We start from the raw sequence: 15,431 nt of genomic DNA, 5'->3' as shown, positions 1-15,431 counted from the left end.
TTTTTTTTTTTTTTTTTTTTTTTTTTTTTTTTTTTTTTTTTTTTTTTTTTTTTTTTTTTTTTTTGTATTTTTGTATTTTTGTATTTTGTATTTTTTGTATTTTGTGTATATTATTTGTTTTTAATATGCTGTGAACCGCCCTGAGTCCTATGGGAGAAGGGCGGTATACAAATTAAAATAATAATAATAATAATAATAAAATAAAAGTATGATTTATATTCTTTTGAAAGGAAGCATCAGATTTTTTTAAATATGTGCCAGTTTGTTCACAGAAAAAAATGACAATAAATGTTATCTTAGTATTATATCTTAACGTATAGCCTCTTGAATCTCTTGATAATCTACAATATTTTCTTAATAAAGCATAGTTTTGCCAGAACATTAAATCCTTTTGTTAATAAATGAATATGTGTATGTATGTATATGTTAATATATTTGAGGAAATATTTTTTAAAATTATTTATTGAATTTTTTTTACAGAATAAAAACAACACAAATTTAGAAAAAAAAACAGTAAAATGATCTTTTTTCCAAAATGTTTTTGAAGGTCAATCTGCACCCCCTAGTAGTGGGATCATGCTACCATGGTATTTTGCAATTGTTCCTTCACTACCTTCCTGTGGGGGGGATGGGGAGGAAATATTTGCACCATTTTAAAATAAATACTACAATGAATATTGATTGGAATGTGTGGTTTGTCTTTTACTATAAAAATGGTTTGGGGGCAAGATTGATTTTAGGAAAATGATAGAAGGTACTGATGAAAGTGAAACAGTAGATTTGGTAGATTTTTTTTTTTTAGGAATCATGGATCAGGAATGGGGAGTGATTAACAGAGGAAAGCTCACTGTTCCACTTCTAATTATTTCCCCACTTTGTCTGTCTACTGTTTTCCTAAAAAGGCTTTAACGGTCACCAAGGAGGTGAACTGTGTGCGCCATTTTATTCCAGAATGTGAGCCATTTCTTCAGCAACTGAAAAAACAGGAGGAAAAGGGTTTATTGTATGGGGTACCTATCAGCATCAAAGACCACATTGGATACAAGGTGATTCCATTTCTGTGATACATTGGTTTTCTAGAAATGGCAGACAAGGAGCAGCTGCTAAGAGAAGACCGCTAGATACCTTTCTAAGATATGTATTTGCTTATGGTATAGCCCCGTGGTGGCGAACCTATGGCACGTGTGCCACAGGTGGCACACAGAGCCCTCTCTGTGGGCACACGTGCCCTTGCCCCAGTCCTAGACCTTCAGCTGGATTTTATAAAACCTTTTCGCTTTAGGCCTCCGCCGCTGTGTGCAAAAAAAAAAAGGTTCAATCAATCAATTTCAACTTCTCGCGGGGAAAAAAAAGATCTTGCAAAGTTGGAATTGATTGAACTTTTTAGTCCCACCCAGCCTGCTGTTCCCACTGCAGCCACGCCCACCCAATGGGCCATGCCCACCCAATGGGTCACTCCCATCTGGCACCCGACGATACATAAGTGGGTTTTGGGTTGCAGTTTGGGCACTTGGTCTCTAAAAGGTTCGCCATCACTGGTATAGCCCTTTTATATTGGAAAGGGGATGGGAAACCATGGCTTACAGAAAAAACACAGCCCCCCAGAGCCTCTAGAATTGTATTGCCACATCTGGTTGCTGATTTATAGTGGTACAATTTTTGCTCACTTTTTAAAGCCCAAACTTTCAACTTTAATTAGCTGAAAGCCTAGACCAGGGCTTTTCAACCTTTTCACCCATTGTACCACTTTTAGGATATGGCAATATCCGAGTACCACCAGTTGCCTAGCAAGGCGTCAAAAACTTGATGACCAAAAAAAAAAAAAAAGGAAAAAAGTGATAAAGTACAGGTAGTCCTCGACTTACAACAGTTTGCTTAGTGACTGTTCGAAGTTACAATGGCACTGAAAAAAAGTGCCCCCCAAGGCACAACCGAGCAAGACGCCTGCCTGCCCACCCGGCAACGCTCTTCCTCCTGTCTGAGGTTTTCATTGTTGTGAGCATTTCTGTTGAGGTTTGGCAGTGGGGGTGGGGTGGTGTGGTGTTTGGTTTTTATTCCCCCTGTCTGCTGGGTGGTTGCAGCAGGTTTTGGTCACTTCACATGACCCTGGCACTCTGTGACTGTCATAAATATGAATCAGTTGCCAAGCATCTGAATGTAAATCACAAGACCCTGGAGATGCTGCAACATTCCAGCTGATTGGCGCTTCTTCTGGGCTCAGCAGAAGCACCAGGATCAGCACCGAGCTCCAGCTGGAGCCTGGCGCTGATCCTGGTGCTTCCGCTGAGCCCTGACAGTTCTGCAGCTCCAGCCATCTCTCGCTCAGTCTTGTGCAGTGCTGCCACCGGTTCAGCTCATTCCCCTCCCCTGCTACCACTTTTCTAGAATGCTCGCATACCACTTACCAGGTGCCAATGTACCACAGGTAGTACCTGTACCACTGGTTGAAAAGCCCTGGCCTAGACTATCTTGAATGTTTTATTTATTTCCTGAAACAGGGACCTCAAACATAGTTGTTTTTGCAATAGTGACGAATATCTGTAGCGCAGGTGTAGGATGAGGGAGAACGAACCTTCACCCTCATAGTTGTTGGTTTAAAAAAATTTTTTTTTTTTAAATCCTAGCAGAAGAGAAAAATGGGTAGAGGAAAGGAGGAAAAAAAGTAGAGGCTATTATTAGGTGTTAAGATAAAGAGTTGATCTACACCCGTTTCCTTAATATTTCCTTTACCTTTAGGGCCACTTGACAACATGTGGCTTTTCACATTTTCTTGATGTGGAAGGAGAGGACAGTGTGCTGGTTAAGGTATTAAAGAAGCAGGGAGCAAATCCATTTGTATTCACAAATGTGCCGCAATCTTTATTCAAGTAAGTTTCTATGGCCCAAATGTGAATTTTTTTCTTGTGTATAGCTACCGATCAGTCCTGTGTATTGATAAACTCTATCTCTTTGTCATGCAGTTGCTAAAAACATATACCTCTTTGTTATTTGTTCACAGTTTGTCTTGACTTGTTTTAGTCATGAATCTGAATATTAATCTGTAATGAATGCCTTTATGGATGATGTTTCAGTCCCTTGCCCAGATCTGAGTCTTGACTAAAAGGAATCCATATAATCATGCAATGGTGGCAATTTTGTTGATCTCATTTTGGAGGCACAGCAAGAAGAATGCTGTGGGAACAGATGTTTCTCAAGGCAGTGTGCTCTTCTCCCATCTTGAGTAGAGGAGACAAGCACACCACTGGAGATATGAAGAAAAGCCTTAGAGCAGGGGTCTCCAAATTTGGCTGCTTTAAGACTTGTGGACTTCAACTCCCAGAATTCCTCAGCCAGCATGGCTGGCTGAGGAATTCTGGGAATTGAAGTCCACAAGTCTTAAAGCGGCCAAATTTGGAGACCCCTGCCTTAGAGGAACTTTCAAAAACCAAGTATCTATGGTCGATTGTCATGTGTACTGTGTTCTTTTTTCTTCAAAACTTGATGAAGAAAAAGTAAAATTTCTGTTGTATTCCTACTACCTTATATCAAGAAAATATCCAGAATCAGAGTGATCCTAAGAGATGTAACTATCATTACTATGCGTCCATTTAAAGAGCCCAGAAACCTTTATATTTAGCCATGTTCAGCTGTCAGAATATGTTGAAGGAATGGTCTGTATTGTAGGAGTTGTCGTTTTGTAGAAATTGGGGGGTGTTCAGGTTTTTCTCTCTCTTTAATTACTCAGATGCCCTTAGGGTTCTTGCTTTCTGCTTCAAGTGTATTATAATCTGGTCAATTTGAAAAATCTGTTAAATCTTTTTGATATACGACTACTTTAGAGTAGAACATTATTTAGAACAGAGGTCCCCAACCTTTTGGGAAACAGGGACCGGTTACATGGAGAGAGGTTTTTCCATGGACCGGAGGGGGCGTGGTTTTGTGTACTGCCTGCATCCTGTGGATGGGGCTTTCCTTGTTTGTGTGGACCGGTTGCTGGCCCAGTACTAGTCCATGAACCAGGGTTTGGGGACTCCTGATTTAGAACATCAGAATTAGGGACCTCAGACTCATAATGCAGTAATAGAAGTTCCACTGAGTTTAATACATTTTAATTTTTGTAGATGGGTTAAAGATTGTATCTTCAGAAGAAACAATAGATTATAGATTTCCTATATTTTAAATATTGTGTTCCCACAATCTGATGTATTTCTATCATCTTTCAGCTATGACTGCAGCAATGTAGTTTTTGGGCAGACGGTGAATCCTTTAGATCATAAGAGAACTCCTGGGGGTTCATCTGGAGGGGAAGGGGCTCTAATTGCTGGAGGAGGTTCTGTCTTGGGATTTGGATCAGATGTGGGTGGAAGTATCCGTCTACCTTCCAGCTTCTGTGGTCTTTGTGGGCTGAAGCCAACCACAGGTAGATTGAGGTAAGTACTAAAGTTATCATAGACTATGCAACTGATTATCACACTTTGACAAGATTTAGAATTGTAGAGTTGGAAAAGACCTCAAAAATCATCTAACAGAATAATCTTCTGGGGTTGGAATGTTGTGGTTACAAAATCTCTAAAAAAATTGTTGTTGTTGTTAATTAATTTCTGCTGAAAAAACTGCTGAAGATATTGGTGATATTGGAGAAATTATGAAATAGCTTGATCAGTGTTCACAAATTTTTAGAAATGATACCATGGGCACTTTTCCTAGGGTGCTAGGGATATCCAATTTAAGTTTGAGATAATATTTCTCTAGCAAATGCTTTCATTCTAAGGAAATCAAGCACTAAACTTAGTAGCAGAGAACTCAACAACTTCAAGAGGTGTGGACATTAACATGTTGGCTGGGAATTCTGGGAGTTGAAGTCCACACATGTTTAAAGAAACAGCTCTAAACAAAGAACAGACACAGATATAAGCAAATATGTCTTGTACAAGAGCAACCATTGACATTTATCACTGAGTGATGATCCAGTTGACAGGGCCCTTCAAAAAGCCATTTGCTTAATTATTTTATTCATATATATTGTCTGCATTTTATATTTCTCTGTTTTACAGTGTTTCTGGAGTAAAGGAGCCTTTTCATCTTATGCTAAGTAAATAAAATCATCTTCTTTTTTGTGGAAAGTGGGAAAGGGGTGAGAGAGCAATTCTGAATGAATGTAAAAAGTGCCTGCCTGAGCTGAAGAACAATGGATATTGGGTACATAGTATTTGAAATATAAATATTAACAAGAAAAGTGGAAGCATAACATGATCTTTCAGAAAGAATGAATGTGGAGCAATTTAAACAAAGACATGATCATCAAAGCATGATCTTATTTTGAAATCTATTTTGCTGTTGATCAATAAATCCAAAACTGGATTAGCTATATACTATTACTTCATACATATATTCATCTTCTTAAGTTTTAGGGACAATAGGACCAATGGCAAAGGATGTGGATAGTCTTGCTCTATGCATGAGGGCTGTCTTATGTGATTACATGTTCCAGCTGGATCCCACTGTGCCACCCATTCCATTCAATCAAGAGGTAAATAAAAAACCAAAGGGTAGATATAGCACCTTTGCTGAACCCATAGTTGATGATTTTGACAGATACTATGAAATTTTTTTCAAAGAATTCCCCAAATAAAAAAGCATCTAAATATATATTTAGAAGAAACAGGATTATGACCCTATCCACGCTAAAAATATAACCCTCCCTCAAAAATAAAACAAGGCAAATAAAAAACACACTAATGGATTAAAAACCTGTATGCATACATGTTAGCTGAAGGACGTCTATTTAATTTCTCCTGGGAAAAATGTTATTAATATAGCAGATAAATAGTCACCAGTTTGAGAAAATATATCCCCCCTTTGTCATGTTTTTGAAAGCTCTTTTTGTTGTATCCATTTTTCAACCAGAACAATTTCTTCCATTAGAAATGTCACTAATTTGGTCAAAGAGGTGCTTAATTTTTAAACATTTCACAGTAACAAAGCTGGCAACTAATAAAAGACATTACACCAATTTCTTAATACTGCATCTACTTATATGCATTACAAAAAAAAGTTTAACTCAGAACAGGATTCATTGTTAAAGATTGTGAGATTTTCCAAATGTCTTCAGAAAGTTTCAATCAAAAGTATAGCTAACTGAACACAAAGATAGTAATATGAGCCAACTTGCTTATCACCCTGTCATCACCATCCAGAAAAATCACATATTAAAATTACATTAAAATTACATTACATTTAATTAGATTAAAATTACTTCACTTAAATTTCCTAATTTAAGAAGAATATAGTGCCACCTGAGAATTATTGTCATGGTCAATTCCTGTTAATTTGCTGAAACATATTTAGAAGTCTGGTCCATTGTTTTAAGTATCCCACCGCCCAAACCAGAGCACATGCAGTTCTATGAGTCTCTGCATGCCAGTGTGACATGGCATGCATAATAGTGTGACAATCACAACAATGTGGCTAACAAAAGTGCCATCACAGAGTTCATGCTATAGCTCTTAATCCATTAATGTTAGTAACAGAGAGGTTTTTTTCCCCCTAGATATATTCAAGCTCTACACCTCTACGGATTGGATATTATGACACAGATGGCTATTTCTTGCTCCCACCATGCATGAGAAGGGCTGTGCATGAAACCAGGAAGCTTCTGCAGGAAGCTGGCCATACAGTGTGTATCTTTGCTACTATTGTTTACAGTACAACCTATTTGCATGTTAAATAGTGGGTTATTTTTTGATACAGAATAGTCAGAGAGCTTCTATATCAGTGGTGGCGAACCTATGGCACGGGTGCCAGAGGCAGCACTCAGAGCCCTCTCTGTGGGCACGCGCGCCGTCGCCCCAATCCTAGGCCTTCAGCTGGGTTTTATAAAACCTTTTTGCTTTAGGCCTCTGCTGCCATGTGCAAAAAAAAAAAAAGGTTCAATCAGTCAATTTCAACCTTGCGGGGAAAAAAAAGATCTTGCAAAGTTGGAATTGATTGATTGAACTTTTTAGTCCCACCCAGTCTGCTGTTACCACCGCAGCCACGATCACCCAATTGGCCACGTCCACCCAATTGGCCACATCCAGCCAATGGGTCACACCCACCCGGCACTCGACGATGCATAAGTGGGTTTTGGGTTGCAGTTTGGGCACTCAGTCTCTAAAATGTTCGCCATCACTGTTCTATATGGAGGGATGGCAGCCAAGAAACTACACATTTTAGTTATGTGTGTAGAATGGTGTGGTTCCCTGACCATTTATTTGGTTGGGCCATAATCAGCTATCTCACTAATTATCTATGAACAGCAGCTGAGCGGTGGGGCTGGTAGGCTTTCAAGATGCAGTTGTGCAGGCTGATGTTGATCAGGGATTTATTGCTGTTTCATAAGAGCACCAAATCCTTGTTATAGAAAAGCTTGATTTTACAGCTGAATGTTCATGGGGGAAGGAGGCAGTTGCAAAGTGATGGGGGAAGGACCTTTCCCATAGAAGCAAGCAACTCCACATTGGCAGCTCTTAATGGGCTGCTTTTGAACATTGGCTTGATGCCAATGTCTTCTGAATTAGCAGAACAACCATGTTCAAAAGCAGCTAGAACAGTAAAAAGTCCATATTTAAAAATAACTAAAAAAACACACCTGCCAATGGAAGCATGTGCCAAAGTGGGATATCTTGTACGTCATTGTGTGATCTTTCCTCTACAGCCACTCAGCTGATTTTCAGAAAGGTGCTGGTGGTTTAGATGCCCCATATCCTCTTCAAGCCTGGAGACCTAAAGAATCAGCTCTCAGGATGGGAGATTCAGGGGCTAAGAAACTTGATGGGTAAAGAGTCATCTCTCCTCATTGCAACTGAATGGGGTGGCAAAAGATGGATATGATCTGCCACCCCTTCCAGTTCAGATTGTCTGGGAATCTGCTCTATGGGACTGTAGATCTAGCAAGAATACAGTTGTCTTCTTCTATTCTCTTGCCACACCTCTGGTCTCAAGAGGCTGATAGTGATGTCAGTTTCCCCTCCTTTTCTTACCACTTCTGGCAGCCATGCAATCAGTTGCCAGAAGTTTGGGCAAATCCTGGAGCAACTTCTAACAATTGCTACACCCTCTGGTTTATTTTTCAAAAATATTTTGCCTTTCTCTGGTCCAAATCCAACTCACCAGCTATTGGTTTGTTGACCAGAGGGAAACCATATCTGGGACTTCATCAATTTCCTTCCTTAATTGGCTCTTAATTGGACATCAGCATTTGGTGACATCGTTTCAATGGCAGGCTAGGAGGACACACATCAGCCAGGTTGCAGTTTTTAAGCTATTTCTTTTCTTTTTGTCAGTTGAAGAACTGGTGAATAGCATTAACTGAACCAAAGGGAGGAGCCCTTTGTGTGCATATGCTTGTATAGAGAAAGCCGTATCGAGTGGACAAATAGCATCCAGGAAAATAGTTAATCTAGATTTGTATTTAGTTTACATCTTGGAGTTTTAACTGAAAACCCCTTTGTTACCTGCAGCTAGTTCCCTTCGACCCATCTTCTGTGGACTATGTTATTGATGAAATTTATGTGAAAGGTGCTTTTGCAGATGGAGGCTCAAGTCTGTTGGCCTTGTTGTAAGTAGTTTGTTGGGGATGCTAGAGAACATTTAAAGAGCCAATAGCAAATAAGGATACTGCCCAATATTACTGTGTTCTCATTCAAACCACATTTTAAAATAAGGTCATTGTTTTCCAGGAGGTGATGGTAGTGTCATCATCATCACCATTTGCTTTATTATATCAATGAATTAGCAAGAAAGAAGTACCTATGTATTAATGTGATGTAACCTCCAGTTAGCAATCACTATAATAATAAAAATGGGAGAAAGGAAATAGAGGCTTTGAAGACATAAACAGAACAGTTCCAAATTTTTGACTCTTTTTTTCTTTGTTCTTTTGGAAAATAAACCAATTCAAATTTTAGTAGCATACCCAAACCCCTATGCTGTCAATAAGATGTAAATTTCTCCTTCCAGTGTAATATGACAATTGTTTTCACAAACCCCTGAAAAATACACAGTTGTTGATACTGTGATAGATTACTATGTTAGGAATACGGCAAAGACAAAACTGGTAGCATTTACCTGAATGAAGAGGTGATGCTGATATTCCCTCCTTCCACTATGTACCTAAAATAAAGTCTAACATTCCAGCCCAGGAGATATGATCTCCTTTTTCTTATTAAGGGGAAAATATATTGCCACTTGCATGACTATGTAATTTCCACATAGAGTGCCAGCTCCATATACTTTAAGTAAATGTTGGGAAGAAGGGCAAAGATTGCTGTTTTGGATGCCTGCTCTAAAACAGTCCTTGATAGCTTTAGTGTCCAATTTCCTCTGTAAAAAGTGGTCAACATCACTTCTTGCTACAGTAAATGATTGGGGTAAATACATTTGTATCCAAAGAGAGAAAATTTCCAATCTTTCTTTCCTTCTCTATTGCCTGTCAGTCAAAAAGATATAGTGGATCCAGCTTTGAAAGCTCAAGTGAAAATGCTTGCAATCCCAAAATTGGTGAAGAAAGTTTTGGCCAAGTTCACCAAGAGCTGGGTGAGTCTTATTCTCTCTGTGTGTACGGGGTCAAATTTGTTTTCCAAATTTGGGATAGAATTATTGTATTGTATTGTATGATACTGAAATAAATATGTCTTTAAACATATTTGCATTGTGAGCAGCAACATGGGGAGGGGCAAGGGGATCAGACTGATGGAATTGAGAAATTACAATGCAAGCCCCCATCCTTTCTGTGTTTATTGTGACATTACATACATGCCCCAAAGGGGCAATATGAAGTAATTCCTCAATACTCCAGTGACTGCCATTGATCATGAGAAACATAAATTTTTAATTGAATGCATTCTGAAGAAACTGATCAGCTGACCATTTCCCTAAGCCATTCATGATATTCCTTTTGGTAATTAAAATGATTGGAATTGATTGCCTATATAGACGAATGGCAGGTCTGCCAATTTTTATCATCCTAAGTCAGGGAAAGAGAAGATAGAGATCGTTGTCATTTGTTATATCTGGGTTTATTCTCAGTGACCACTGTAGGGTTTTTATCCCTCGCTAATGATTTTTTAAAAAATTATTATTATTAATATTTTAACAGGTCATTAGTTGCCCAAAACCATGTTTGTGAGTTGGGCAGTCTTAAAAATGAATTTAATTGATAAATAACTAAAAGAGCAGGCACAAAGTAGATTATCTATACCACCTCAAGCCTCCAAATGGTGAGAGCATGCAGAGAACCCATTCATCTGAAAAACAGAGTGCAAAGAATATCAGGCAGGTAGTGTCTGGTTGCAGAAGGATGAAAATCTCCACTCCATACAGAGTTGGAAGGGACCTTAGAGATCTTCTAGTCCAACCCCCTGCTTAGGCAGGAAATCCTATACTATAACCCTATACCAGACAAATGGTTGTCCAATCTCTTCTTAAAAACCTCCTGTGTTGGAGCACCCACAACTCCTGGAGACAAGTCATTCCACTGATTAATTGTTCAAGGAAAAGAGAGCATATTTTTATTGCCCCTCTTACATACTAACGGGGAGGGGTGGGTGGGTGGGTGGAAGAAAGTTGGATTGGGATACAAGGATGATGAACTTGTATGTGGGGAGCTACAGCTTGACACAGAAGCTAAGACACCAGAAGTGAGACATAAATTCTCACTAATGGGAATGGCCAGCTCTCTGCAGGACAACTCGTCACGGCCAACTTCCCATGGGACAACTCACGGCAGGACAATTTAACAGTTCTACTTAATTATTTAAAATAAATGCCTTATTTTAATTTTTGCCATTCACATTTCATGCTGTCCCTCCTTTTGCATCCTTTCTTTAATCGTTCTATTCCACTATTTCTTTGATATTAGTGAAACTCTTGTCCCACAGCAAGTCATCCTGCAGAGAGTTGGCTGTGGCAAGTTGGCCATGGTCAGTTGGCCGTGGCGAATTGTCATAGACCCTGGGAAATGGCCTATCCGTACTCCCTGCACAGCTGCAGTGTTAGAAAAAAATATGAAAATGCCATTATCAACTCATCTGCCCAAACCAACCAACCAACCAACCAACCAACCAACCAATAGTGAGACTGAACAGGTCCTGAGCTGTTTCTGAATTGTTGCAAAAACCCTACAATTAGATGGCCTCTAGTTTGATTAGTGCTCTGATAGCCAGCAGGTCTGTCCAGCTGGAATACCTGCTCCTCAGGACTTGTACATAATGGCCTCTTCAATTAGATATGAAATTGCAACTGTACAGTCATAATGTTGTGTATCTTCACCAGACCTTACACACAGTTTTTTTTTTTTAAAAAAAAATTCTGTATAGTTTTTAAACAAACTCTAATAGTACTAATGAATCTGGATTTTCACTCAATGCTGTTTTCTTTCAAGTTTCCCCGATTGGCTGGGCAGCTGAATGCGTTGTGTGGAGTAAGGTAATGGCAGAATTATATTCCTACAAATATACTGAAATGATACTTTTAGCTGATACACTATAAAAAGTTGGTGCCTTTATAGTTTGGCCCCTTCTCTCTCTTACTGAGATTGATCTTTAGAGTTTGCATTAGGAAAAAAAAGCAGTTCAGCAGTGTGGTTTTTAGGATTAATGTGAATAAGTTCACTACTTATGCACTATGTCCAAGTATTATTTTTTTTAAAAAAACAAACCCAGGTATTTTTTGCATTATGATGTGCCTTTTGATAATGGCAAGTTAGCCATTTCATTAGATTTTGATGTTTCATCAACTATAATTGATAAAATACATGAATATCTCACTGATTATGTGCCATCAAGTCATTTTCAATTCCTAGCAACCATGTAGATACTGTAGATGTTACCCATAACAATCTAATCTGGTCTTTCAGCAGTTCCAACATGGCACCCATTGTCATTGTAACTGAGTCCATTCATTTGGTCATCCTCTTCTCTTTTTCCTTCCACCTTTTCCAGCATTAGAGTCTTTGCCAGAGAGCTAGATTTCTCGTAACATGTCCAGATTAGGATAATTTGAGCTTGGTTATTTGCACCTCGAATGAGAACTCTGGGTTGATTAGATTGATGGTCCATTGGTTTGGGTTTTTGGCTGCCCAAAGTACCCTCAGGAGTTTTCTCCAAACTCAGAGCTCAAAAGCATCAATATTCTTCTTATTCTGTTTCTTCAAAATGATGATCTATGTGGCCCCAGTCTTGTCTTGCTTCCGGCACACATATGATCATCTTGATTATCCAACAGAGTTGCAGTTTCTTATATTTTAAGAAAGCTTGGCTTACATGTTCAATATTCTGTCTTTCAGGAATGTGAAGGACATGTGGAAGATCGATAATGAATTGATGGTAAAAACATTTTTTGTGAAAATAAAATTTAAAAATCATATGTTGATTGTATTTTTCCTATCTGGCAACAACCTGGGATAGCTTTCAGCACATTTCTAACTACTCAGCTACACTTTATCAAGCCTAGATTTTGTCAGGACTTTAACAACTATTGCTGTTTGGGCTCAGGTCTATCGTAAAAAGTTTATTGAGCATTGGAGAAAAAACAAGCTTGATGTTGTCCTGTGCCCTGTTCTGGGTCCTGCCTTCTTTCTTGGATATCCTTCAAAAATACTGGGTAAGCCTTACTGTGGCATAATGTATACCTTTTCATTACATTAAAAACAAATATTATCAAGTTTCAGGAGCATCCACCAACGTTTAATCTTGCACAGGTAGACAGACTAGGATTGCTTCCAAAGATAGTGGTTTTGCCATTCTCTTAGCAGAATAATTAATAACAATGGTCAGAATGATCTAGAAATTTTCACAATTCTTGTATGGAAATATAATGTAATTCTCACAGAGAGATTAAAATCTGGTTTCAGGCTAACTCTTCTGTCCATAGGATGACTAGAATAGCTCACCAAAGCATTGTTGTCCATTGTACACGTTCAAAACCCAGAAAAAAAATGGAACAGTCCAATTTTAGAAAGTTCTAAAAATTCTACCTTACCATAACTGAATTATGCCAGTAGAAGGATTTGGGAAAGGAGCTCCATGGGGAGGAGGTATCTAATTTCACCTAACTCTTTATTCTATGTTTTCATCTTCCTAGGTGCTATCTCTAGTACCATGCTGTACAATGCTTTGAACTTCCCTGCTGGAGTTGTACCAGTTACCACAGTTACAGAAGCAGATGAAGAAGAGATGGCACAGTACCAGGGACTGTATGGTGACTCCTGGGATAGGACCCTGAAAAAGGTTTGTATGAACTCAGGAGAGGTTATTATGGCAGAAATGTTTGCGGATCAGTGATGTTTGAGATGGTGAAGACCTTTGATTTCACAACAAAATTAATATCAGTTTTTGAAAATTATCTGCTACCATTAGATAAATAAATAAGGTTAACTAAACTTTCCTAAATTTTAATGAATTAATCTTTTTCCACCCAAAATTGCTAACAGTAGAGTTTAATTTAAGGATATGTTTGATCTAATATATCCTATTTAGCACTTCTTTTATAAGTAATATTCCCCAAAATTGGATGAGTATAGATGAATAATGTACATGAGGACATTATGGCATGAAAAGATATAATACCATATATTAGAACTATAGAAGATGACCCAACTGAGCCCGAGGAAGGGGTCAAATGTCTCATCAGTCTCGAGTCCCTTCGCACCAAGAGTCCAGCCCACTTTGAATTCCATTGATTCTTATCTACCACCAAATTGGCTTTGACTGTTAGTAGTTCAGATTCTTCTAGACCGCTTAAGCTTGCAATAAACCTTTATATTCATTTGAACTGCTTGGATTTCCTGATTTTCCCAGCGCTTGGCAACAACTAAACATTCATAATGATTGTACATTTTTTTTCTTGCACAAGTAGATGAACTACTGTATATTGCTTCCAAAATAAAAATGGTTTTGACCTTCTCTTACTGGAGTTTGGCAAAAACAATAATTTGAACATATTGTCAGATGTTGACTTAATATTGAAGGAAAATATTTTGGTATAAAGTATTGATCCTGAGAAACAAAATGTCATCAATCTAGTTAAAGAACAAATACCCTGAAAAAATTCAGAGGAAATTTTTTGGAAGAGAATGTTTTGGAGCAAATCTATTTTCAGCTGTAGAATATATGGATTGAAAATTCTCTTCTTGTTTTTAAAAGAGGGAGAAAAAATTCATATTGAGAATTGAAAGGGGAGAAAGGTTTAATCTAAGAATCCGGGATTATAACCGTTATGTTTTAGGGAAGGATATTTTTTTTATATTTTCCCCCAAGGCCAGGATTAAATCTTGCCAAAAAATGATCTAAATCCATTTAAAATAAAATATTTAAATATTTGGAGAAATATTTGGTTAAAAGCTTACCTATCCTGCTGAAGGTTAAGAGTTAGTGTGGGTTTTCACTTTTCTGTGTAGGCACTTAAGTCTTTTAGCTCTCATATTTTACATCTTTGGGATGACTGGCTTCCAAGGCAGCAGTTGTATGAAGGCATACAAGAGAAAGAATCAAATGATGTGAACAGTTTTATTAATGGTCTAACCTAGGAATCTGAGAAATTAAGGTTGCAGTCCTTTGAAAACGTACCTGAGGCCATTTGCCACTTGGAGGGAGACAGGAGACTTATTTCAAGGATACCTGCTCAAGATCACTTTACAGTAATAAAAAAAGGCTTGGACCTTTGGACCGGGGATATCTGAATGACTTTGCTCTTTTACTATCTCTTTCAGGCAGTAGAAGGTGCTGTTGGCCTTCCTGTGGCAGTTCAATGTGTAGCTTTACCATGGCAGGAGGAATTATGCCTTCGGTTCATGAAAGAAGTTGAGATGCTGTCCAACAAAGAGCAACAGAAGAAATTCATCTGAATCTGACAAGCAATTTGTAGATCAAGGATGCATCTGGACTTATAAAAATGATAGAATATCAAGGAATGTTTGATCCCGCAATATTCATTGTTCTGTCAAAGCGTCACTTTTTGTACCAGTTATCCATGTCTGCAAACAGCTGTGAAAGATTGGTCCTCTTTTTTTTGTATTTTATGTGACCAATTGAGGCATTTCTCTTTCTCCTCATTCACCGTTACAGGAGATAGCTGGGTGGACATTCATGCTTTCTGTCTTTTACCATATTCCTATCCTTCATCTCCACTGCATAGAAAAAATAATGAAATTAGAAGATTTTCCTTGCAACATAAAGTATACCAAGATCAAATTGTACATTGGTTAGAAGTCTTTGCTTGATTTGTGTAGGCTTGTTGAATAATTGAGAACCCAGACAGCCAAGGTTCTAAGTCAGAGAGGGAGACTATATGAGTTTAGAAGGTTTCACTTCAGGATATTTTTTCTGACCAACAGAGGGAATCTGCTCTCGGTTAGTTGTATATGCATGAGGTTCAACATTGCTACAGTATGTGATGTTATTTAGTATCCTATT

At 38.2% G+C, this 15,431-nt stretch overlaps 1 protein-coding gene across 2 annotated transcripts in view; it reads left to right on the top strand.

The window, feature by feature from the left end:
• LOC107284490 (vitamin D3 hydroxylase-associated protein) overlaps window positions 1–14,925 on the top strand; it is a 26,642-nt gene extending 11,717 nt beyond the window's left edge. For both annotated transcript variants that reach the window (XM_015812555.2, XM_015812556.1), the window contains exons 5-17: window positions 903–1,046; window positions 2,737–2,867; window positions 4,203–4,409; window positions 5,034–5,071; window positions 5,385–5,509; window positions 6,530–6,655; window positions 8,481–8,578; window positions 9,456–9,555; window positions 11,402–11,445; window positions 12,305–12,344; window positions 12,513–12,621; window positions 13,102–13,247; window positions 14,729–14,925. In XM_015812555.2, the coding sequence (XP_015668041.1) occupies window positions 903–1,046; window positions 2,737–2,867; window positions 4,203–4,409; window positions 5,034–5,071; window positions 5,385–5,509; window positions 6,530–6,655; window positions 8,481–8,578; window positions 9,456–9,555; window positions 11,402–11,445; window positions 12,305–12,344; window positions 12,513–12,621; window positions 13,102–13,247; window positions 14,729–14,863 (1,443 nt within the window). In that variant the 3' untranslated portion in view covers window positions 14,864–14,925. The remainder of the gene's footprint in view (window positions 1–902; window positions 1,047–2,736; window positions 2,868–4,202; window positions 4,410–5,033; window positions 5,072–5,384; window positions 5,510–6,529; window positions 6,656–8,480; window positions 8,579–9,455; window positions 9,556–11,401; window positions 11,446–12,304; window positions 12,345–12,512; window positions 12,622–13,101; window positions 13,248–14,728) is intronic.
• Window positions 14,926–15,431: the final 506 nt, after the last annotated feature.

This window comes from Protobothrops mucrosquamatus, unplaced genomic scaffold (genome assembly GCF_001527695.2).
Source record: "Protobothrops mucrosquamatus isolate PMUCROS unplaced genomic scaffold, P.Mucros_1.0 scaffold95, whole genome shotgun sequence".
NCBI classification, from domain to species: domain Eukaryota; kingdom Metazoa; phylum Chordata; class Lepidosauria; order Squamata; family Viperidae; genus Protobothrops; species Protobothrops mucrosquamatus.
The sequence above is the reverse complement of the archived record's forward strand: the minus strand, read 5'-3'. Positions and strand labels throughout refer to the sequence as shown.